The following is a 25260-nucleotide window of genomic DNA, read 5'->3' on the forward strand; positions in this document are numbered from 1 at the left end:
TACATAAACAAACGGCCTTCCGGTTGTACATTCTACAAACTTTTGCAAAAGTGCAAGTAATTTACAGAACAAATTTTAGGAGTAATCGATTCTATTACTCTTCAAAATTCAACAAGGAGCTTGTTTCTTTATAAATGCTGTACCTGCTACCAGTGTAATATACTTTAATAAAAGAAGTCAAAAGTTGAAGCTTAGCGTCCGATCTTAAAGTATTTTATACTAATCTAATCTTATGCAAACCCATTTACATGGTAGGCTAAAAAACCTTCCAGTTGAATCGTAAGCCACCGAGTCCTTTTAAACTGTTTAAGTGATTTTCCTTAATCTTCGACGCTTTTTATTTGTGTCACACACCTCTAAAACTTTTAAAATTTAGCTGTGATTTGCAGACGTGTCAGCCACAATCTGCTCTTGTGGTTGTTTTGCAGAGATTTGGATTATTGGATTATAGGATTTCTTCGCAAAAAACTATCCGCTATATCTTTTGTATCGAATTTTGAGGCCCAGTAAAACTGCACAGAGAAAACTACACTATGATCAACTTTAGTTTAAGAATCCATTCCGTACAAGCTTATTCTCAAATGTTTACAATTATCATTTTTCTATTTTCCATACTTGAAGAGATATTGGTTTGAATTCAGTTCAATTTTAATTAGCGTTATTTTTAAGTTACAGCTTATGCGATAAAGTAAATGCCTTTTTTGATTAAATAATGTTTGTTACTCGATTTAAAAACCTAAAAAAAATTTAAATTAAAGACGAAGAAACTTGAGTTAAGAGAGCCTTTGGAGAAACGTAGACAATCTAGCTAAGCAATATTTCTCTGTATTTCTCTATAACCTATTATTCTCGAATACTGAGCGGAATGATATATATTGCAAATATTTTGAGTCATAATATCTATTATGAGATTACGATAGACATACTGGTAATGAGCGAAACAAAAAAGAAAGGAGATGGCACAGAAGACATAGATGGGCACCTACACATGTGGAGCGGTATTAATAAAGAAAACAGAGCTAAAGCTGGGGTTTCGGTACTTATCAACAAGAAATGGAAGAAAACCATTACATCATGGGAACCCATTAATGAACATATAATCACAGTACACCTGAAAATGTGCGGCAGATCAATAGTTTTATTAGGAGTATATGGACCAACAAACGACAGCCCCGCTACAGAAAAAATTACATTCTTTGAAACTCTAAAGGAAGAAATTGAAAAAGTGAAAACTAAACAAGAAATAATAATAGCTGGGGACTTTAACGGAAGGACGGGAAATAAAGCACATAACAAAACAGTAGGCCATTTCGGGGAGGACACAATTAATGACAATGGTGAAAGATTAATTAAAATTTGCGAATTAAACGACTTAAAAATTACCAACGGCTTCTATAAACATAAAGACATCCACAAATACACCTGGATACAAGAAACTAGGAATCTAAGATCCATAATAGATTACATAGTTGTTAGGATAACTACAACAATTAAGATACAGGATGTAAGAGTTAAAAGAAGCGCTGAATGTGGAACCGATCATCGACTAGTAGTTGCGTACATGCACTTTCCTTGGTATGGAGTAGCAAAGAAAAACAAAGAAGAGATAGCAAAACAAGAACAACAAAAAGACAACCAAAACAACCAGGAAATAAAAGAGAAAAGATTTAAAATTCACCTCCTAGAGGAAGAAACAATAAGAGATTTGTACAGACGTAGACTTGATGAAAAACTAATAGAGTTCAATTTTAATAATTTAACAGACACTTACGAACACGTGAAGAAGAGCATTAAAGAGGCAGCTTATGAAGCATTAGGAGAGGAAGACGGAAAGAACAAAAAATATACAGAAGAACTTAGTGAGGAAGCTATTGCAGCTATTCAGGAAAAAAAGCGCTTACACCAAAAATGGCTCTGTACAAATTCGGGAGAAAACCTACAGAAATATAAGGACAAAAACAGAGAAACAAAAAAACTAATTAGTAAAGAAAAAAATGAAAAATGGGATAGACTCTGCCAAAACATACAACAGTATACAGGAGGTACAAGATGCTCGGAATCATGGAGAACAATAAGATCTGTCAGATCAAATACCAAAGAGAAAGTCAATATACAGTTTATCAAAGAAACCGAATGGGAAAATTATTATCAACAACTACTAACGGAGACACGACCACAATTCTGGCAACAACTAACATACCAAATACAACCTAACAACAATCTAAAGCATGTAACAATAGAAGAAAAAGAAATAATAAAAGCCATTAAAGAATTAAAAAACAAAAAATCACCAGGGCCAGGGGGAACTTATTAAGTATGGGTCGGACAAATTATTCAGAATATTGAAAAACATGTTTGAAAGAGCAATAAATGGAGAAACGTTACCAAGGGAGTGGAATACGGCATATATAAGCTCTATTTTCAAGAAGGGGGATCGTAGGAAGTGTACCAACTACAGAGGAATTAGCATTATATCAAGCATGGGAAGACTATATGGAAAGATAATCAAAAACAAAATAGAAGACCAGATAATAGGGAAAATAGGTGAAGATCAAGCCGGTTTCACGGCAGGGAAGTCATGCGTTGATCAGATATATACGGTAAGGCAGACTATCGAAAAGAAAAAAGCTAAAAACAGAGACATCCATTTAGCATTCATAGATATAAGGAAAGCTTATAACTCTATACCCAGACAACAACTTTGGAAAGCAATGGAAGATATTGGGATAGAAAGAGAACTAATAAAAGCCGTAGATACAATGTACAAGAACAACGAGTTGTCGGTTAAAATAGGTAATAGGTACACAAATCGATTCACAACATCAAAGGGCCTACTACAAGGATGCCCTACATCAACAACCTTGTTTAAAATCTATCTTGAGAGGGCGCTAACACAATGGAAAAGAAAATGTCAAGGTATGGGAGTCCCAGTACGCGACGACCACTTATACACCCTAAGCTTTGCCGACGACCAGGTGGTCATAGCCCAGGATGAAGACGACTTGAGTTACATGCTCAGAAAGCTGAAAGAGGAATATGAGAAGGTAGGTTAGGAAATAAACTTCGAAAAGACAGAATATCTAACAACAAAAGAAGGGGAAATCGAAGATTTAGAAATAGATGAAAACACAACCGTAAAAGCAACAGACAAATTTAAATACTTAGGGTGTATAATAACAAAAGATGGATCAACAGAAGAAGAAATCAAATCTAGACTAGGTCAGGGTAGAACATGTATAAAACAACTGAACTCCATTATATGGAACAAGAAATTAACAAAGAAAACAAAAACAACAATATTTAAGACAATAGTAGAAAGTATAATTACATACGGAGCAGAAACCTGGCTATTGAACAAAAAGAACAAATCTAAAGTAACCGCCGTCGAAATGGAATATTGGAGAAGGTGTTGCCAACGAACACGCATGGATAGAATACGTAACGCAGAAATCAAGAGGCAAATGAATGTAGAAAAAGACTTATTAACTACAATAGCAGAAAAACAGCTTAAATGGTATGGTCATGTCAGACGAAGTGACGATAGACGGTGGATAAAGAAAATCACAGAGTGGAGCCCTATGGGACGTAGAAAGAGAGGAAGACCCAGAAGATCGTTTAGGGATGAAATAGATGAAGCCATGGAGGAAAGGGGGTTGGCAGACGGAGATTGGAATGACAAAGATGAATGGAGAGTCTGGTTGAGAGAGGGAAAACGGCGCGAGCTGTAACAAACCCCATATATATATATATATATATATATATATATATATATATATATATATATATATATATATATATATATATATATATATATATATATATATATATATATATATATATATATAGATTACGATTGATCGATAATGAGATGGAATTTACTTAATTAATTAATAATTTTAATTTAAATTAAAAATATATTACGTTATACGTTTCTATTCGCAGAGATCTGAATATTCGGGATCATCAAATATTTTAAGAACGACGCTAGAGAAGCATGGAGAAGACTTGAAATCGAGCTACGACTGGAAGCTACGAAATTTTGAGGATTATTTTGCTTATTTGTTAATAAAAACTGGGTATTCGCGGAACCACGTTCAATTATTTATTCTTATTTGTATGCTTTTCTTTTTATGGGATTTATGAGAAAAACGATATTTGGTTGACCCAACAGCCACGTTTGTTTACTCTTTTGTTTGGACGTCTCCTACCTCGTCTGAGCTTTTTTGCATGAAAATTCCTTAGTTTTGTTTAGTTATTTAGTTGTTTAGGATACGCATGTCTAGCGATTCTTGCGCTTTTGCTCATTTAAATGTAAGATCACTTTGTTCTAACTTTGATCATTTTGGACTTGACTTTGTGGGTCTTTCCGAAACTTGACTTTCAACTCTAGTATTTAATGATGGTCTAAACATTGATGGTTATAGCATTGTTTCGTCTGGGAACAGTTTATAAACCTCCATCATTTAACTTACTTGAATGGCTCGACTCTCTGGAAAACGTCCTTTCCGCACTTATTCCTCTATCTGATTTTTTGATGTTTGGCGGAGATTTCAATGTTGATTTGGTGAAAACTAGTATTTCGGCTTATTTTCGATTTTCAAATACTCTCACCAACAGGGCCTACTCGGGTTACTGGAAACTCCAGTTCGCTTTTTGACGTACTGGTCACCTCGAACTGATCCATATGTTCCAATATTGAAGTTCATGATATGAGTGATATCTCAGATCACCCTCCATCCAACCCTTTTTTGAATCTTTAGAGAGTTTTCGGCATTCGATAATGGATAGTCTTAGAGCAATTAAATGGGATCTTTTATACTCTTTTGATGAAGAAAACGTGCAAGTTGACTTTCTTAAGAATAATATGAATTATTTATTTGATATTCATGCTCCATTAAAAGCAGTTAGAATTAAGAGACTATCAGCCCCTTGGCTTACCGAAAACCTTAAACTTTAAATAAAACTTAAAAGTAGGTCACTTTTAAGATACAAGCGTCTTAAGTCAGATATTGATTTTTTTTTATTTATTTATTTATTACAAAGGTGCTCTAACATGAAGAACTAACTTCACAATTTACAAGGACACACTAACAATTATACCATTATTTAATTAACAAAGTAAAACTTATAAGTAGGTACCTACCTATATCTACGATAAGCAGAAGAAAAAAAAAATAATAACAATCAAACTTACCAAACTAAACCAAAACTAACACTGTATATTAAGTGCGTGAATTACAAAAAACAAATGTGAAAAAATAAGGAAAACAAATCAAAAATTAAAATAAATTTATAGAAAAACCCTAATTGCTTGATTTCGAAACGAATTAAGTGATAACGCAAAGATGTCAACGTGCGAAAAATAATTATTGTAATGTCTATGTAAAAGAGATATTGGGGAATTGTTACCTAAGTTTGTATTAAATCTAGGCACGTAAAATAATGAAGGAGTTCGTGTGTGTGTTCGAGTGTGACCGTGTTTCGCAGTGATTCTCTGATTCGGGTTGGCTCAAACTGGAGGACCGATGTAAAGTTGTTTTGTTACTAAAAGCGTTAATTTTTTTAATTAGGTCCGCTCGTAACTAGCAAAAGCGTATGAGTTTATGATAAGTTGTATATACGCGTGTGTATTTTGTTGACAATTATGGTGTTGGCGCTGTTGACCTTGTGGTTACATGGAAGAGCGCAAATTGCGAATGTCGCCACTCCTGTATTGTGACTTATATTGTAATATTTTAACAAATTTTTTTAGAAGTCGCTTTCGGTGATCCGCCGCGCCCACCCAAGATCGTTTTCGACATAACCGAGTCAAACAATGCGAAATATCGAACAATATATGGCCGGCAGTCGGACATATTTGTGTCATCGTACCCTACATTAAAAATACTACGCTGGGGCTATTTTTGGTGTGCGACGGCTTCACCAACCCGCTGATTTTTGATATCGTGACTTGGAAGACGCTGTTTTATAGCAATCGCCTCCTCGTGTCGTTTTGTCGGTGCGAGTTTAGCAAACCGACTCCCCTTTGAACTTGCCATGGAACAAATCGCATGTCGACGTCTTGATATTAAACAATTCCTCGAGTTGTTTAATTTAAGTTTCTCAAAGAGCGAGTGACATGTAAAACTCGCGGCGGTTGTTTGACTCGAACTCCGCGTGTCGTCGTGACGTAAGATTGTTATTGGGTTGTTCGGAAAGTCATTTCGTTTATTTTTGGGGAACATGAAAGACGGTTTTCGTATAATGAATAAATATTTTATTAAATTATATATTGGCCATTCTGGTCCAACACATTTTACCATCTTTCTGGCAGTAACATAATTCCCCTCTCATAAAAGTTTTGGTCCTTGCTGGCAAAAAACTGGTTCAGGTGGTTTTTGACATCTTCATTTAAGGTAAAGGTTTTGCCATCCAAAAAATTTTGCAGGGACCGGAACAAATAGTAGTCGGAAGGCGCCAGATCTGGAGAATATGGTGGATGTTGCGGTACGTCCCATTCAAGCTGTAAAAGTTTTTGGCGAGTGACCAAACTTGTGTGAGGTCTCGCATTATCCTGGTGGAACACTACACCCTTCCTGTTGATTAATTCGGGCCTCTTCGCTTTAAGTGAATCATTCAATTTGTCCCGTTGATGACAATAGAGTTCTGAATTAATCGTTGTATTGTCCGGCAAAAGCTCAAAAAAAACGATTCCTTTGACATCCCACCAAACGGAGAGCATCACCTTTTTTTGGTGAATGTTGGCTTTTGACACGCTTTGAGCCGGTTCATCTTTTCCGCTCCATGACGTCTTGCGTTTAACATTGTTGTATACAACCCATTTTTTGTCCCCAGTAATAATCCGCTTCAAAAATGGATAATTTTCTTGACGTTTGAGGAGCGAATCACACACGTCAACGCGACGACACAAATTTCGCTCCGTAAGGACATGGGGCACCCACACATCGAGCTTCGAGGTTAAGCCCATGCCTTTCAAATGGCCATAAACAGTCGAATTCGACAAATTTAATCTCTCACCGATCTCTCGTCCGGTTATTCGCCGATTTGCATCAACTAATGCCTTTATCGCATCTTTGTCAGCTTCGACCGGCCTTCCAGACCGTGGTGCATCTTCGACATCAAAATTGCCGGATCGATATTTTGCAAACCAGTTCTGGCACTGGCGTACTGTTAACACGCCTTCTCCATACACATCCGTCAATTTTTTTCTCGCTTGGACAGCATTTTTACCTTTTCTGAAGTAAAAAAGTAAAATATGACGAAAATACTGCTTATTGCTCTCCATATTTAAAAGGGCACCAACCAAAAACTACTGCGTTGAATTAATAGAACTTTTTCACACACAAGCCTTGCAATATCAGCTCTCAAGACATATAATGGTTATGCGGCTTAAGTGTGAAGTTGGTTTCGAAAAAACGTAATTAAGTCCTCTGACGGGAAAAAACGAAATGACTTTCCGAACAACCTTATAATTTGGAATTTAACTATTTTTGAGTTCTTTGGAAAGGCAGGAATATAAAAATGAAATCTTAACATATTGTTAAGTATATTCAATTAAGGGGAAGGATTCCTTCACTTCAAATTATATACCACTCAGTCTTGTAGAGTCCTAAAAAATTGCAATATAATGAGCCGCCACCGATGAAAACGACCTAAAGTGCCTTAACCACAAATAACTTCCAAGGCCCCAGGAATTGACTTCTTCAAAGGCTATCGAATCGAATCCCCCCTTCCCCGGGGGCTAAAAAAGCGCCAGACTCGAACTTGGCGAGTGGTCAGACCAAAATCGTGACATCAAGGTCTTTATCCGAGAACGGAGTTGGAATTATCTATCTTGTTCTAATTGGTTAGCAGATATCAGAATCAAATAACAACTGATGGAGGAAATAAAAGTAGAGAAGGGTGTAAGACAGGGCTGTATAGCATCCCTTTTACTTTTCAACATTTATCCCGGATGCATCATAAAGATGTCCTTGAATGAGGGAATACTCAGAAACGGCAAGGGGTTGAATAACATCAGAAAAGCGGACATGCTATCGTTTTTGGGGGGTTTCCAGGCCCATGCAGATGAAGAGCAATATCTTACTTGAACAACTATCAGTTAATCAACGACCAATACCTCGCGTTTCAAGCTAGTTTACATTGACAGAAATGTTAAAGGCAAATCAGATAGGGGACGGAAAGAAGGCAATTCAATATTCACTTAAATGAACAATATCTTTAAAGGTCACTAATTACCAATAAAATCCAAGATCCGTGTATTCCCATGCTACAGGTTCACGATTTTCCTGTACTAATGAAACTTAGGGATTATAGGCGTATATTGCGGATTTCCAGTCTTAAATAGTCTTATCTTATGGTGAATATTTGAGTAGGAAAAATTTGAAACGAAGAGGCAGCTTAAGACAGATTTTGTTCTTCGCAAACCGTCTTTAAGAACAAAATTTTCGGTTTATCGGGACTTGTCTCAAGATGATTTCCTCGTGCGGTCAGCTGAACCCTGTTTCCCTGCGATTCCGGCACAATGCTGCATCGAGACCATAGAGAAAACTAATTCAAATCCAATCACTTTATTATGTGGTTGGAATATTGATATTTCTTTAGTTTACAATGGAAATGACATTTTTAGTTTGTTTTTTGTTAATTCGGAAACATGGCAATTTTATTAGTTTTCCCTATAATGTTTAAATTACCGCTAGTTTCGCAGATTGTCTTGTATTACATTCAAATATAGTATAATAGCCAAAGAATATATTGTATAACTGTATATATGAAGATATAAAAAATTAAATTCTTTAAATTAATCAAAATAAAAAAGTTATACTTTAGAAAAACCACGAAAACATATACACGACTTCATAGATTCTCGAAATATGTATTTATTACTCAGTATATAAAAGAATTAATAAAATAATATATATAATTTATTCTTTAAGTAAGTAAGTAAGGCGCCGATGTAGTCCAATCTGGACGTCCAATTTTCGATGACATTTTCCAACATTTGTGGCCGTATATCGGCAATAACACGGCGAATGTTGTCTTCCAAATGGTCAAGCGTTTGTGGCTTATCCGCATAGACCAATGACTTTACATAGCCCCACAGAAAGTAGTCTAGCGGTGTTAAATCACAAAATCTTGGAGGCCAATTCACAGGTCCAAAACGTGAAATTAGGCGGTCTTCAAACGTGTCTAAATCGATGGTGAAGTACGGACCAATGATTCCAACAACCCATAAAGCGCACCAAACAGTCAGTTTTTCTGGATGTAACGGTATTTCGACATACACTTGAGGATTAGCTTCGCTCCAAATGCGGCAATTTTGTTTGTTGACGTAGCCATTCAACCAGAAGTGTGCTTCATCGCTAAACAAAATTCGCTTATAAAAATGGGGAACAACGGCAATCTCGTTTGGGGCCCATTCGACGAATCTACGCCTTACTTGATGATCGTTTGGCTTCAATGCTTGCACGAGTTGGATTTTGTAAGCACGTAAACCAAGATCCTTCCGCAAAATCTTCCATAAAGTGGATGGACACAGATCCAATTCCTGTGCTCGATGGCGGATGGACTCATTCGGCGTCTCTGACGATGCGAGTTATCAATAAGAGTAAACGTGGTGCGAAAACGTTCCGTGGTTAATCGAATTAACTGCTCTGACGGACGATTTTGTCGACGATAAAATGGACGTAGTCCCCGATACATATTCCGCACCGAATCATTATTTTCGAAATAAAATTGCACTATTTGCAAAGGTTGTTCTGGCGTGAGTCTATTCATGATGAATTGACAAACCAAACTGAGAATAAATCGCTTGACAGCTGTTAAATCGGTCGCCATCTTGAACAGTAATGCCAACTTAAAGTTCTATACATCGAAAAAAAAAACATTATTTGCTGGAACTGAAGACAATCTTTGTTAGTTAAGTATTAATTTTAATCCTATCGTTGATTGTTGGTGGCGGTGTAGATAATTAATTGTGCTACAAGTTCGTGAAAAATATAATATATTAATTAAAGCAAGAAATTTGTATAGTGGATTTGTTTGTGTTATATTTGTACATATGTCTTTATTATAAAAAAGTACGATAACTGTATATTAGTTAATGTTTATTTTTTAAATATATTTATTCAAATGCAGTGATTTTGTATGACAAGCTGTGAATTGTTGTTCTGGGCAATATTCGTATGCAATCATTCTTTTAAAAAATGAAATCTAAAACCAAAAAAAGGTAAATCTTCAAAGTTTAAATTTAGGAGAAATCCATAGAAGATTTGTTGCCAAAAGCTGCTTGCTAATATTTTTACAAATTGAAAACATGTTTTTAATTTTTGTTTTGTGTTATTGAATATGTTATAATATAATATGTTATATCCTGAAGTAAGTTATTTTCTCTTTGGGAATACGTGGTTGTTTAGATTGATTTAATCTTAACTTAAGTCCCTAGAACGTGTTTTTCTTTTTGTACAACAATACCATAAATTTTGTTGCATCTTCTGTTGAATATAGACTCCCCATTTTTTTAAAAGAACCTTAGCTGGATCTTAAAACAAAGCATTTATTCAGATTGAGTTTATTTTAAGTCTTTGAAGTAATTCCTTCATGTATATATAAGGTTGTTCGGAAAGTCATTTCGTTTTTTCCCGTCAGAGGACTTAATTACGTTTTTTCGAAACCAACTTCACACTTAAGCCGCATAACCATTATATGTCTTGAGAGCTGATATTGCAAGGCTTGTGTGTGAAAAAGTTCTATTAATTCTACGCAGTAGTTTTTGGTTGGTGCCCTTTTAAATATGGAGAGCAATAAGCAGCATTTTCGTCATATTTTACTTTTTTACTTCAGAAAAGGTAAAAATGCTGTCCAAGCGAGAAAAAAATTGACGGATGTGTATGGAGAAGGCGTGTTAACAATACGCCAGTGCCAGAACTGGTTTGCAAAATTTCGATCCGGCAATTTTGATGTCGAAGATGCACCACGGTCTGGAAGGCCGGTCGAAGCTGACAAAGATGCGATAAAGGCATTAGTTGATGCAAATCGGCGAATAACCACACGAAAGATCGGTGAGAGATTAAATTTGTCGAATTCGACTGTTTATGGCCATTTGAAAGGCATGGGCTTAACCTCGAAGCTCGATGTGTGCGTGCCCCATGTCCTTACGGAGCGAAATTTGTGTCGTCGCGTTGACGTCTGTGATTCGCTCCTCAAACGTCAAGAAAATGATCCATTTTTGAAGCGGATTATTACTGGGGAAAAAAAATGGATTGTATACAACAATGTTAAACGCAAGAGGTCATGGAGCAGAAAAGATGAACCGGCTCAAAGCGTGTCAAAAGCCAACATTGACCAAGAAAAGGTGATGCTCTCCGTTTGGTGGGATATCAAAGGAATCGTTTTTTTTTGAGCTTTTGCCGGACAATACAACGATTAATTCAGAAGTTTATTGTCATCAACTGGACAAATTGAATGATTCACTTAAAGAGAAGAGGCCCGAATTAATCAACAGGAAGGGTGTAGTGTTCCACCAGGATAACGCGAGACCTCACACAAGTTTGGTCACTCGCCAAAAACTTTTACAGCTTGAATGGGACGTACTGCAACATCCACCATATTCTCCAGATCTGGCGCCTTCCGAATACTATTTGTTCCGGTCCCTGCAAAATTTTTTGGATGGCAAAACCTTTACCTCAAATGAAGATGTCAAAAACCACCTGAACCAGTTTTTTGCCAGCAAGGACCAAAACTTTTATGAGAGGGGAATTATGTTACTGCCAGAAAGATGGCAAAAGGTGTTGGACCAGAATGGCCAATATATAATTTAATAAAATATTTAGTCGTTATACGAAAACTGTCTTTCATGTTCCCCAAAAAAAACGAAATGACTTTCCGAACAACCAAATAATTTTTGTTTTGTGTTATTGAATATGTTATAATATAATATGTTATATCCTGAAGTAAATTCTTTTCTCTTTGGGGATACGTGGTTGTTTAGATTGATTTAATCTTAACTTAAGTCCCTAGAACATGTTATTCTTTTTTGTTGCATCTTCTGTTGAATATATAGGCTCCCCATTTTTTTAAAAGAACCTTAGCTGGATCGTTACTGAAATGTTTTGTTATTGTTATCGAAAATGGTTTTTATATGAAATGATAAATTGAAAATCTTAAAACAAAGCATTTATTCCGATTGAGTTTATTTGAAGTCTTTGAAGTAATTCCTTCATGTACATAGGAACAAGAAGTATACAATATACTAAAATGTGACGAACTTTTCTAGCACCATTCGGTCCGCCTCTGACTCCTCTTTGAGTATCATCAGCAATAAGATACCTAAGACTTATATTGCCATTCTCTGATATTTTTTGGGGTATATGTATCCACGTCTAATTCAAACAATTAAAGGATTTTCATCCACGAATCGCGCGGGTATTAAAGCTGTTGTTCTATGGGCAATAAATCTCGTGTATCCACCGCGAAACCGACTCGAATTATCCGATAAGCGATATAGTTATTTTAGGAGCGGAATCCGAAGAATTCCCACTCGATTTAACGAAAATTGCCGAGGATTGAGTTGCCTCTTGGCGGCCGGCAATACTAATTTTAAATAACAAAATAAGAAAACCGCTAGTTTCATTCACGGGTTCCACGTTTTATGAATTGAATTAAATTTAAACGGCCAACACTTGCGACGTATTAATCAAGGAGACGAGAGGTCTCCAGGAAATAGTCACGCAATTTTCATAAAATCCTCCCGAATGCCGCACTTTGGGGAAAATGACTGTTATGCTAGGAATACTGGGTAGCTTACAGAACATAAAATATTCTATAAATAAATATAAAATCATCTCTATATAACGTGCTAGCGCATGTAATTTCATTGTGCACGCACCCTGTATAAAGTGTCTTTCACACCTCGTCGTTGGGGCAACCTTTAGTAAATATTAAAATTTCTTACAAATAACAGCGATTTCCAATGATATTTTTTCATATATCTCGCCCAGCCTGTATGATAGACGAAAGCTGGAAATCTCTTTCGGCACAGTTTACGATACTGTCCGAATGAAATTATCCCTTCTCTAACAGTTATTCATTTACCGCCAATAATTTACCCACAAAAACGGAAATTTTTAGTATATTTTAGATTTCTTGCCCATAAACCACACCTCCTGTATATGATTCAAACAATGTTCGAAACGGAGGTTATAGTCTAGGATCTCCCACGTTGCCTCGTATATGAATTTTTTCATTAAAGTAAATAGTTTTAGAGAAAATATTATTTTTCTTGAACCATGCAGTTGGCGTAACAGTAAATGACGTCATCGAGTTTAACACGAACAGAGGATGTGATAGAGGAAAACCGTAAATACAAGAATTGTTGCTCTCGATGTGGCCTATAACACTGCTTAAACCAATAAGCCATATTTTTTAAGAATTTTGCTTCACGGCTTATAATTTACTCTGAAAAAGGAAAGTTTTCAGGGTCTTTTAGATTTTTGTCCATAACTGAGAAACCCTGTATATAATCAAAAAACTGCTTGAAATAAAAGTTATAGTACTGGATATTCCGCGTCTGCCGGTTAAAGCATTTTCCCGATCGCAATCGGAGAAAAAAAATTTTTTCTGGAGACCAAAATAACCAAAAAAAAAAATCAAAAATTAAAAAAAAATACTTTGCAGTACTTGTCCGTGCCCAATTTTAATAATTTAAATGTGGTTTTAGTGTGGTGGTGCTTCTGAAGTCGGTAGCTGCAAATTTAGGGTACCCATTACGTTTTATAATATTGTAAGGTATATCGCAAACACCCTGTACAATAGGTAAAAAACTTAAGTGCAAAAGTCCTAGCTGGCTATATTTTGGTGTAAAACAAATTGTCTTCTGAACCGCAGTCTCCCACCACCCTGTACATTTTTAAAAATTATCAAGAATAAAAGTTAAAAAAAAAAATTATAGCTACCAGCTACTTTCATTCAGTTTCTTTAATTCAGAACATTACGGACAAATATTTGGATTCCGATTTCTTCAATAAATTTTGAACAATTTGTCTAACAATTAATTTTGAAGAATAATACTATGCAGAATACAAGCAAAAAAGAAGGAAAAAGGTCAGGAAACTTTACCATATAACAAAACTGTTCGTTACTAGTTTAAAACGTTCTAATAATTAACTGTTATGCATAAATAATTGGACATTTAATTTCCTCATGCTTAATAACAGTGCAGTCCCCTTGTTCCTCTTGATAATAAGATACCTAAGACACCAAAGTTTACTGATTGATATTGGAAAAAATATATTATTTTTCTATATCGATTACACAGGCTCATAATTTTTAAACTTTTGACAGTTGATTTCGATTTGATTCCCAATAATTTGGGTCTCCAAAATTTAAATCTGATTAGCAATTTCCTCTATCACGTAAGGTTTATTTTATCAACATTAAAAGAATTAATAAATGAAAATCTAGGTCGATTTAAACATTATTTTTATTAGTACAAGAACAAAAACCGAATTAAAAAATCTAAATTAAATTTAAAAAAAACTCTCGTTTAGTGGATGTTCTTGAATATGGCCGAATTGTCCCTTTTTGACCAGCAGTAATCTGCCGTCATTGAAGCGTTATCATGGTGGAACCTCTCACCTTGCTCACTTGCTATAAAGTGCAGTTTATATTCGAATTGCATCCCGTTTCCAAAAACTTCTTTAACATGTTTCCTACAATGTTTTTTTCCACATAATCCTACCTATTACTTGATCCGGAAGTTAAATTAACCCTTTTTCCCATAATGTCCCACTCACACAAAAAACAGGGGTACTTCGTACCTATATCCTGACTGGTGACCTAGTAGGAGTCCCTCAGTTTTCAAGTCTATAGAACTACCGAACTGATTTTCTCAAGTAGTGGTTGACGAACATTTCCGTTGTGGAAAAGAACAACTTTAAACCTCTTGTCCTCAAGTTTTTTTATTAGATTAGGAATATCGGTGCAATAAATAAGTGAACCATTTTTCATCTCTTGTGTCAGTAAATTTTTATTTCGAAGTCTAAGTCCTTCACTAGGACATTCAGTTCTGATTGCGAAAATAACTGTGGTTGCTGACAAACTCTCCATATATCACCAACATCACTTAGGGCAACTTCATCTATTTCAGGTTCAAAAAAACTGGTGGCACCTTCTTCTGATTAGCTGGAAAACATTGTTTTTCTATTGGTTTAGTCCCTATGGCTCCACGAAATATGACAAATACCGAATCACAAAATCTGTGTTGACCTGTGTTATTATTCTTTTAAAAGAATGGTTATTTTGCTGATAATATACGCTTGACATACTTTTCAAACGCGAAATGTGCAAATTGGAATTTTCTCCGCTTTTGTCCCGTAAATCGGGCGTTAAACAAGTAACGACAACGGGGAATACGTTTTATTTTAAGAGAAAATTCGCTGACGGGAAACGCGTCGTCGTTATTCGTTCCCGATGCCCGATCAGTCAGAAGCGGGATTGGATTGCGAAATTTTAGCCCGAAAAGGATACCCACAAAATCGGGGGTTTAATGAAAATTTCCGCATATATTTTCATTCCAAAGTTGCTGCAATGACCCGGGCCTGACTTTTGAAAAAAATAAAAGAAAAAGTAGTGGTGAAAAACATTTATAATATAATAATAACGAATACAAGTGAATCTGTCATTATTTTACTGCTCCTTTGGCCATCCAAAAAAAAAAAAATATTGAAGCGTATTTTTGTTAGTATTAACTAACTGGAAAAAGGGTGGAAACAAGGTAGAGGAACAGGGGAAAAAGAAAACCTAGCCTGCGAATGCTCTGTACGAATATATATACAATCAAATTGCCTTCGTTTTCGATCCGACGTCGTAGACGTTCGAAACGAAAACAATAAAAAAAAAACGAACGATTGTATGACTGCGCCGCGTCATTTTCTTTCTTTCCATTTTTCCTGCTTTCTATTTTCGTCCGACTAATGATTTTCCCTCAGCGACGGTAAACGCGTTTTTTAAATATCCCGGGGCTTTGACTGAAAAGAAGAACGCAAAAGGAGAGTGCAGAACCGCGGGGGACTCTTGCGGAGCCTGGAGAAAATTGAGGCTCTATGTGACTGCGAATTAGAGCCAACGCGGTTTTCCCTTTTCAGCCTTAAACGCGAGATCCGGTAGTGTACGATGCAAAGACTCGTTCTCTAATTACGTCGGGAAAACGCTTATTATAAATCTGAGGTAAAATATTGCTTGACTTTAGATTTAGATTAAATTTGAAGAATTTGTTTTTAGATTACATTTTTTTAGGAATAGAACGCATTGAGGATATGACTTTATCTTAGACGTACAAAACTAAACTCAAGAGAATTATCTGTCTTGAAGAACATTAATTTTTGTTTTTAGATTATATTTCTTGTTACGAACACAGATGTCGTCCTTTTTGAGGATACTGACTTTATCTTAGATGTACAAAACTAAACTCGTGAGAATTATCTGTCTTGAAGAAGATCGACCGTTGTTTTTAGCTTATATTTCTTTTTGGGAACATCAGAACTAACTAGAACACAGATGTCGTCCTTTTTGAGGATTTTAACTATATCTTAGACGTACAAAACTATGCTCGAGAGAATTTTCTGTCTTGAAGAATATCGACCGTTGTTTTTAGCTTATATTTCTTTTTGGGAACATCAGAACTAATTAGAACACGGATGTCGTCCTTTTTGAGGATTTTAACTATATCTTAGACGTACAAAATTATACCAGAGAGAATTATCTACCTTGAAGTATATCGACTGTTGTTTTGAGCTTATATTTCTTTTTGGGAACATCAGAACTAACTAGAACACAGATGTCGTCCTTTTTGAGGATTTTAACTATATCTTAGACGTACAAAACTATACTCGAGAGAATTATCTATCTTGAAGAATATCGACGGTTGTTTTGAGCTTATATTTCTTTTTGGGAACATCAGAACTAACTAGAACACAGATGTCGTCCTTTTTGAGGATTTTAACTATATCTTAGACGTACAAAACTATGCTCGAGAGAATTTTCTGTCTTGAAGAATATCGACCGTTGTTTTTAGCTTATATTTCTTTTTGGGAACATCAGAACTAACTAGAACACAGATGTCGTCCTTTTTGAGGATTTTAACTATATCTTAGACGTACAAAACTATGCTCGAGAGAATTTTCTGTCTTGAAGAATATCGACCGTTGTTTTTAGCTTATATTTCTTTTTGGGAACATCAGAACTAATTAGAACACGGATGTCGTCCTTTTTGAGGATTTTAACTATATCTTAGACGTACAAAATTATACCAGAGAGAATTATCTACCTTGAAGTATATCGACTGTTGTTTTGAGCTTATATTTCTTTTTGGGAACATCAGAACTAACTAGAACACAGATGTCGTCCTTTTTGAGGATTTTAACTATATCTTAGACGTATAAAACTATGCTCGAGAGAATTTTCTGTCTTGAAGAATATCGACCGTTGTTTTTAGCTTATATTTCTTTTTGGGAACATCAGAACTAACTAGAACACAGATGTCGTCATTTTTGAGAATTTTAACTATATCTTAGACGTACAAAACTATACTCGAGAGAATTATCTGTCTTGAAGAATATCGACTGTTGTTTTTAACTTATATTTCTTTTTGGGAACATCAGAACTAACTAGAACACAGATGTCTTCCTTTTTGAGGATTTTAACTATATCTTAGACGTACAAAACTATACTCGAGAGAATTATCTATCTTGAAGTATATCGACTCTTGTTTTTAGCTTATATTTCTTTTTGGGAACATCGCAACTAACTAGAACACAGATGTCGTCCTTTTTGAGGATTTTAACTATATCTTAGACGTACAAAACTATGCTCGAGAGAATTATCTGTCTTGAAGAATATCGACTGTTGTTTTTAGCTTATATTTCTTTTTGGGAACATCAGAACTAACTAGAACACAGATGTCTTCCTTTTTGAGGATTTTAACTATATCTTAGACGTACAAAACTATACTCGAGAGAATTATCTATCTTGAAGTATATCGACTCTTGTTTTTAGCTTATATTTCTTTTTGGGAACATCGCAACTAACTAGAACACAGATGTCGTCCTTTTTGAGGATTTTAACTATATCTTAGACGTACAAAACTATGCTCGAGAGAATTATCTGTCTTGAAGAATATCGACTGTTGTTTTTAGCTTATATTTCTTTTTGGGAACATCAGAACTAACTATAACACAGATGTCGTCCTTTTTGAGGATTTTAACTATATCTTAGACGTACAAAACTATGCTCGAGAGAATTATCTGTCTTGAAGAATATCGACTGTTGTTTTTAGCTTATATTTCTTTTTGGGAACATCAGAACTAACTAGAACACAGATGTCTTCCTTTTTGAGGATTTTAACTATATCTTAGACGTACAAAACTATACTCGAGAGAATTATCTATCTTGAAGTATATCGACTCTTGTTTTTAGCTTATATTTCTTTTTGGGAACATCAGAACTAACTAGAACACAGATGTCGTCATTTTTGAGGATTTTAACTATATCTTAGACGTACAAAACTATGCTCGAGAGAATTATCTGTCTTGAAGAATATCGACTGTTGTTTTTAGCTTATATTTCTTTTTGGGAACATCAGAACTAACTAGAACACAGATGTCTTCCTTTTTGAGGATTTTAACTATATCTTAGACGTACAAAACTATACCCGAGAGAATTATCTATCTTGAAGTATATCGACTCTTGTTTTTAGCTTATATTTCTTTTTGGGAACATCGCAACTAACTAGAACACAGATGTCGTCCTTTTTGAGGATTTTAACTATATCTTAGACGTACAAAACTATGCTCGAGAGAATTATCTGTCTTGAAGAATATCGACTGTTGTTTTTAGCTTATATTTCTTTTTGGGAACATCAGAACTAACTAGAACACAGATGTCGTCCTTTTTGAGGATTTTAACTATATCTTAGACGTACAAAACTATGCTCGAGAGAATTATCTGTCTTGAAGAAGATCGACTGTTGTTTTTAGCTTATATTTCTTTTTGGGAACATCAGAACTAACTAGAACACAGATGTCGTCATTTTTGAGAATTTTAACTATATCTTAGACGTACAAAACTATACTCGAGAGAATTATCTGTCTTGAAGAATATCGACCGTTGTTTTTAGCTTATATTTCTTTTTGGGAACATCAGAACTAACTAGAACACAGATGTCGTCCTTTTTGAGGATTTTAACTATATCTTAGACGTACAAAACTATGCTCGAGAGAATTATCTGTCTTGAAGAATATCGACTGTTGTTTTTAGCTTATATTTCTTTTTGGGAACATCAGAACTAACTAGAACACAGATGTCGTCCTTTTTGAGGATTTTAACTATATCTTAGACGTACAAAACTATGCTCGAGAGAATTATCTGTCTTGAAGAATATCGACCGTTGTTTTTAGCTTATATTTCTTTTTGGGAACATCAGAACTAACTAGAACACAGATGTCGTCATTTTTGAGGATTTTAACTATATCTTAGACGTACAAAACTATGCTCGAGAGAATTTTCTGTCTTGAAGAATATCGACCGTTGTTTTTAGCTTATATTTCTTTTTGGGAACATCAGAACTAACTAGAACACAGATGTCGTCATTTTTGAGAATTTTAACTATATCTTAGACGTACAAAACTATACTCGAGAGAATTATCTGTCTTGAAGAATATCGACTGTTGTTTTTAGCTTATATTTCTTTTTGGGAACATCAGAACTAATTAGAACACAGATGTCGTCATTTTTGAGGATTTTAACTATATCTTAGACGTACAAAACTATACTCGAGAGAATTATCTGTCTTGAAGAATATCGACTGTTGTTTTTAGCTTATATTTCTTTTTGGGAACATCAGAACTAATTAGAACACAGATGTCGTCATTTTTGAGGATTTTAACTATATCTTAGACGTACAAAACTATACTCGAGAGAATTATCTGTCTTGAAGAATATCGACTGTTGTTTTTAGCTTATATTTTTTTTTGGGAACATCAGAACTAACTAGAACACAGATGTCGTCATTTTTGAGAATTTTAACTATATCTTAGACGTACAAAACTATACTCGAGAGAATTATCTGTCTTGAAGAATATCGACTGTTGTTTTTAGCTTATATTTCTTTTTGGGAACATCAGAACTAATTAGAACACAGATGTCGTCATTTTTGAGGATTTTAACTATATCTTAGACGTACAAAACTATACTCGAGAGAATTATCTGTCTTGAAGAATATCGGCTATTGTTTTTAGCTTATATTTCTTTTTGGGAACATCAGAACTAACTAGAACACAGATGTCGTCCTTTTTGAGGATTTTAACTATATCTTAGACGTACAACACTATGCTCGAGAGAATTATCTGTCTTGAAGAAGATCGACTGTTGTTTTTAGCTTATATTTCTTTTTGGGAACATCAGAACTAACTAGAACACAGATGTCGTCCTTTTTGAGGATTTTAACTATATCTTAGACGTATAAAACTATGCTCGAGAGAATTTTCTGTCTTGAAGAATATCGACCGTTGTTTTTAGCTTATATTTCTTTTTGGGAACATCAGAACTAATTAGAACACAGATGTCGTCCTTTTTGAGGATTTTAACTATATCTTAGACGTACAAAATTATACCAGAGAGAATTATCTACCTTGAAGTATATCGACTGTTGTTTTGAGCTTATATTTCTTTTTGGGAACATCAGAACTAACTAGAACACAGATGTCGTCCTTTTTGAGGATTTTAACTATATCTTAGACGTACAAAACTATACTCGAGAGAATTATCTGTCTTGAAGAATATCGACTGTTGTTTTTAGCTTATATTTCTTTTTGGGAACATCAGAACTAACTAGAACACAGATGTCGTCCTTTTTGAGGATTTTAACTATATCTTAGACGTACAAAACTATGCTCGAGAGAATTATCTGTCTTGAAGAACATCGACTGTTGTTTTTAGCTTATATTTCTTTTTGGGAACATCAGAACTAACTAGAACACAGATGTCGTCCTTTTTGAGGATTTTAACTATATCTTAGACGTACAAAACTATACTCGAGAGAATTATCTCTCTTGAAGAATATCGACGGTTGTTTTGAGCTTATATTTCTTTTTGGGAACATCAGAACTAACTAGAACACAGATGTCGTCCTTTTTGAGGATTTTAACTATATCTTAGACGTACAAAACTATGCTCGAGAGAATTATCTGTCTTGAAGAACATCGACTGTTGTTTTTAGCTTATATTTCTTTTTGGGAACATCAGAACTAACTAGAACACAGATGTCGTCCTTTTTGAGGATTTTAACTATATCTTAGACGTACAAAACTATACTCGAGAGAATTATCTATCTTGAAGAATATCGACTGTTGTTTTTAGCTTATATTTCTTTTTGGGAACATTAGAACTAACTAGAACACAGATGTCGTCCTTTTTGAGGATTTTAACTATATCTTAGACGTACAAAACTATACTCGAGAGAATTATCTGTGTTGAAGACTATCAACTTTTGTTTATAGATTATATATCTTTTTGGGGATATTGACTTTATCTTAATGCAAAAAACTAAACCCACTGGTTTCAGGTACTGTTGGGGTAGCGGTTATAAAAAAAAATTGCCAGTAATTGTAAATAATACAGGGTTGAAAATCCTAAAAAATATTTCAGAAGTTTTTATTAGGCAATTTCGAAAGAGGTTGTATAAAGAAAGAATTGGTATTAATTAGTAACCTTCCGAAGTCATCTTACTTTTTGAACACACCTCGTAGATTGCAGAAAAATTAAATAAAGTTTTACGTTTTAGCGATCGGAATGTCTCGCGACGCCCAATGACGTCCCCCAAGGCGACGGGCGTCAATTTTAAATAGACGTTAGGATCCGAATAAGTCCCCGCCCATTTTCGGCACTAATTAAAAATGTCGAACGACCTGTGTTGTTTACTAATGCCCGACTTAACTATTCCAATTGGATAGCAGAATAAAACTAGATAATAGTCAACGACAACAACGTTATAAACAGCGTTTCATAAATAGATTTGATTACGACGGGTCGACGGCGATAAAGGAAATATTTAATGCGCTCGGTATGTGGCCCGTGATGCAATTACAGTTTCCAATTTTACGTTTTTCCATGCGACCCGTTCGTCCGGAAACTTGGAAATGGAATTTCTCTCTCTTTCTCTCTCCCTGTTGAACGTTTAACGGAGGCATTAATAGTCGCCCCGCCAATCACAGAATGAATGAATTCTTTGGACACGACGAAGTGTTATTATTGGCTTGGGACTAAATATTCGTAAGACATGTACTACGAACTAATTAAATTCTATAAACATAAAGACATCCACAAATACACCTGGATACAAGAAACTAGGAATCTAAGATCCATAATAGATTACATAGTTGTTAGGATAACTACAACAATTAAGATACATTATGTAAGAGTTAAAAGAAGCGCTGAATGCGGAACCGATCATCGACTGGTAGTTGCGTACATGCACTTTCCTTGGTATGGAGTAGCAAAGAAAAACAAAGAAGAGACAGCAAAACAAGAACAACAAAAAGACAACCAAAACAACCAGGAAATAAAAGAGAAAAGATTTAAAATTCACCTCCTAGAGGAAGAAACAATAAGAGATTTGTACAGACGTAGACTTGATGAAAAACTAATAGAGTTCAATTTTAATAATTTAACAGACACTTACGAACACGTGAAGAAGAGCATTAAAGAGGCAGCTTATGAAGCATTAGGAGAGGAAGACGGAAAGAACAAAAAATATACAGAAGAACTTAGTGAGGAAGCTATTGCAGCTATTCAGGAAAAAAAGCGCTTACACCAAAAATGGCTCTGTACAAATTCGGGAGAAGACCTACAGAAATATAAGGACAAAAACAGAGAAACAAAGAAACTAATTAATAAAGAAAAAAATGAAAAATGGGATAGAGTCTGCCAAAACATACAACAGTATACAGGAGGTACAAGATGCTCGGAATCATGGAGAACAATAAGATCTGTCAGATCAAATACCAAAGAGAAAGTCAATATACAGTTTATCAAAGAAACCGAATGGGAAAATTATTATCAACAACTACTAACGGAGACACGACCACAATTCTGGCAACAACTAACATACCAAATACAACCTAACAACAATCTAAAGCATGTAACAATAGAAGAAAAAGAAATAATAAAAGCCATTAAAGAATTAAAAAACAAAAAATCACCAGGGCCAGGGGGGATAGTGAATGAACTTATTAAGTATGAAAGAATATTGAAAAACATGTTTGAAAGAGCAATAAATGGAGAAACGTTACCAAGGGAGTGGAATACGGCATATATAAGCTCTATTTTCAAGAAGGGGGATCGTAGGAAGTGTACCAACTACAGAGGAATTAGCATTATATCAAGCATGGGAAGACTATATGGAAAGATAATCAAAAACAAAATAGAAGACCAGATAATAGGGAAAATAGGTGAAGATCAAGCCGGTTTCACGGCAGGGAAGTCATGCGTTGATCAGATATATACGGTAAGGCAGACTATCGAAAAGAAAAAAGCTAAAAACAGAGACATCCATTTAGCATTCATAGATATAAGGAAAGCTTATAACTCTATACCCAGACAACAACTTTGGAAAGCAATGGAAGATATTGGGATAGAAAGAGAACTAATAAAAGCCGTAGATACAATGTACAAGAACAACGAGTTGTGGGTTAAAATAGGTAATAGGTACACAAATCGATTCACAACATCAAAGGGCCTACTACAAGGATGCCCTACATCAACAACGTTGTTTAAAATCTATCTTGAGAGGACGCTAACACAATGGAAAAGAAAATGTCAAGGTATGGGAGTCCCAGTACGCGACGACCACTTATACACCCTAAGCTTTGCCGACGACCAGGTGGTCATAGCCCAGGATGAAGACGACTTGAGTTACATGCTCAGAAAGCTGAAAGAGGAATATGAGGAGGTAGGTTTGGAAATAAACTTCGAAAAGACAGAATATCTAACAACAAAAGAAGGGGAAATCGAAGATTTGGAAATAGATGAAAATACAACCGTAAAAGCAACAGACAAATTTAAATACTTAGGGTGTATAATAACAAAAGATGGATCAACAGAAGAAGAAATCAAATCTAGACTAGGTCAGGGTAGAACATGTATAAAACAACTGAACTCCATTATATGGAACAAGAAATTAACAAAGAAAACAAAAACAACAATATTTAAGACAATAGTAGAAAGCATAATTACATACGGAGCAGAAACCTGGCTATTGAACAAAAAGAGCAGATCTAAAGTAACCGCCGTAGAAATGGAATATTGGAGAAGGTGTTGCCAACGAACACGCATGGATAGAATACGTAACGCAGAAATCAAGAGGCAAATGAATGTAGAAAAAGACTTATTAACTACAATAGCAGAAAAACAGCTTAAATGGTATGGTCATGTCAGACGAAGTGACGATAGACGGTGGATAAAGAAAATCACAGAGTGGAGCCCTACGGGACGTAGAAAGAGAGGAAGACCCAGAAGATCGTGGAGGGATGAAATAGATGAAGCCATGGAGGAAAGGGGGTTGGAAGACGGAGATTGGAATGACAAAGATGAATGGAGAGTCTGGTTGAGAGAGGGAAAACGGCGCGAGCTGTAACAAACCCCATACATATATATATATATATATATATATATATATATATATATATATATATATATATATATATATATATATATATATATATATATATATATATATATATATATATATATATATATATATATATATATTATTTTTTTTTTTTTTTACCCACTTAAATGTCGGAAACTATGACGGATAGGTATAGTACTTATTTATAATGAATTTGAAAGCAAAACAAAGGGCAGTCTATTTAAAAAAATGAGATACGATAGTTTGACATGTCTGCATTTCTGCCCAATATTTTAAACGCCATTGCTAACACATTTAGGGTTTAGGGTAGCCGTAGAATAATGTTATTCAAATGTGGGTGGGTGGGTGACACAAGAATCCATGTAAAGTTGTTCTTAAGTGCAATATGGGCTAAAGGATACCTTAATTGGTTTGAGCATATTTCTTTATACTTATTGCCGACAATTTCGTGATATTTACGAACCTTCCATCTTGCTCGACGTCGCGTAAGATGCGATAGGTCGATGTTCTGATCAAATTCGTAATTTACTGTACGTGTAAGGTCCACTTGCGGCTTGTTT

At 35.0% G+C, this 25260-nt stretch overlaps 2 protein-coding genes across 2 annotated transcripts in view; one reads left to right on the forward strand and one right to left on the reverse strand.

Annotated features, from left to right (window-relative positions):
* The window catches only part of LOC132701997 (phosphoinositide 3-kinase adapter protein 1), a 73204-nt gene that overhangs the window by 43902 nt on the left and 4042 nt on the right, over positions 1 to 25260 (reverse strand). The gene's annotated exons all lie outside the window — the stretch shown is intronic.
* On the forward strand, positions 932 to 16117 carry LOC132702635 (craniofacial development protein 2-like). The gene is made up of 2 exons (XM_060671403.1): positions 932 to 1859; positions 15987 to 16117. The coding sequence occupies exons 1-2, from the start codon at positions 932 to 934 to the stop codon at positions 16115 to 16117; spliced, it is 1059 nt and encodes a 352-aa protein (XP_060527386.1).

This window comes from Cylas formicarius, unplaced genomic scaffold, assembly GCF_029955315.1.
Source record: "Cylas formicarius isolate icCylForm1 unplaced genomic scaffold, icCylForm1.1 PGA_scaffold_5__7_contigs__length_24384050, whole genome shotgun sequence".
Taxonomy (NCBI): Eukaryota; Metazoa; Arthropoda; class Insecta; order Coleoptera; family Brentidae; genus Cylas; species Cylas formicarius.

Bases quoted from the DNA above. Each gene is read 5' to 3' on its own strand.
- LOC132702635 (XM_060671403.1), top strand. From the start codon at position 932: ATGAGCGAAACAAAAAAGAAAGGAGATGGCACAGAAGACATAGATGGG. The intron at 1,860-15,986 runs GTGAGGAAGCTA...ATTTTCCCTCAG, and splicing joins AAAATATACAGAAGAACTTA to CGACGGTAAACGCGTTTTTT.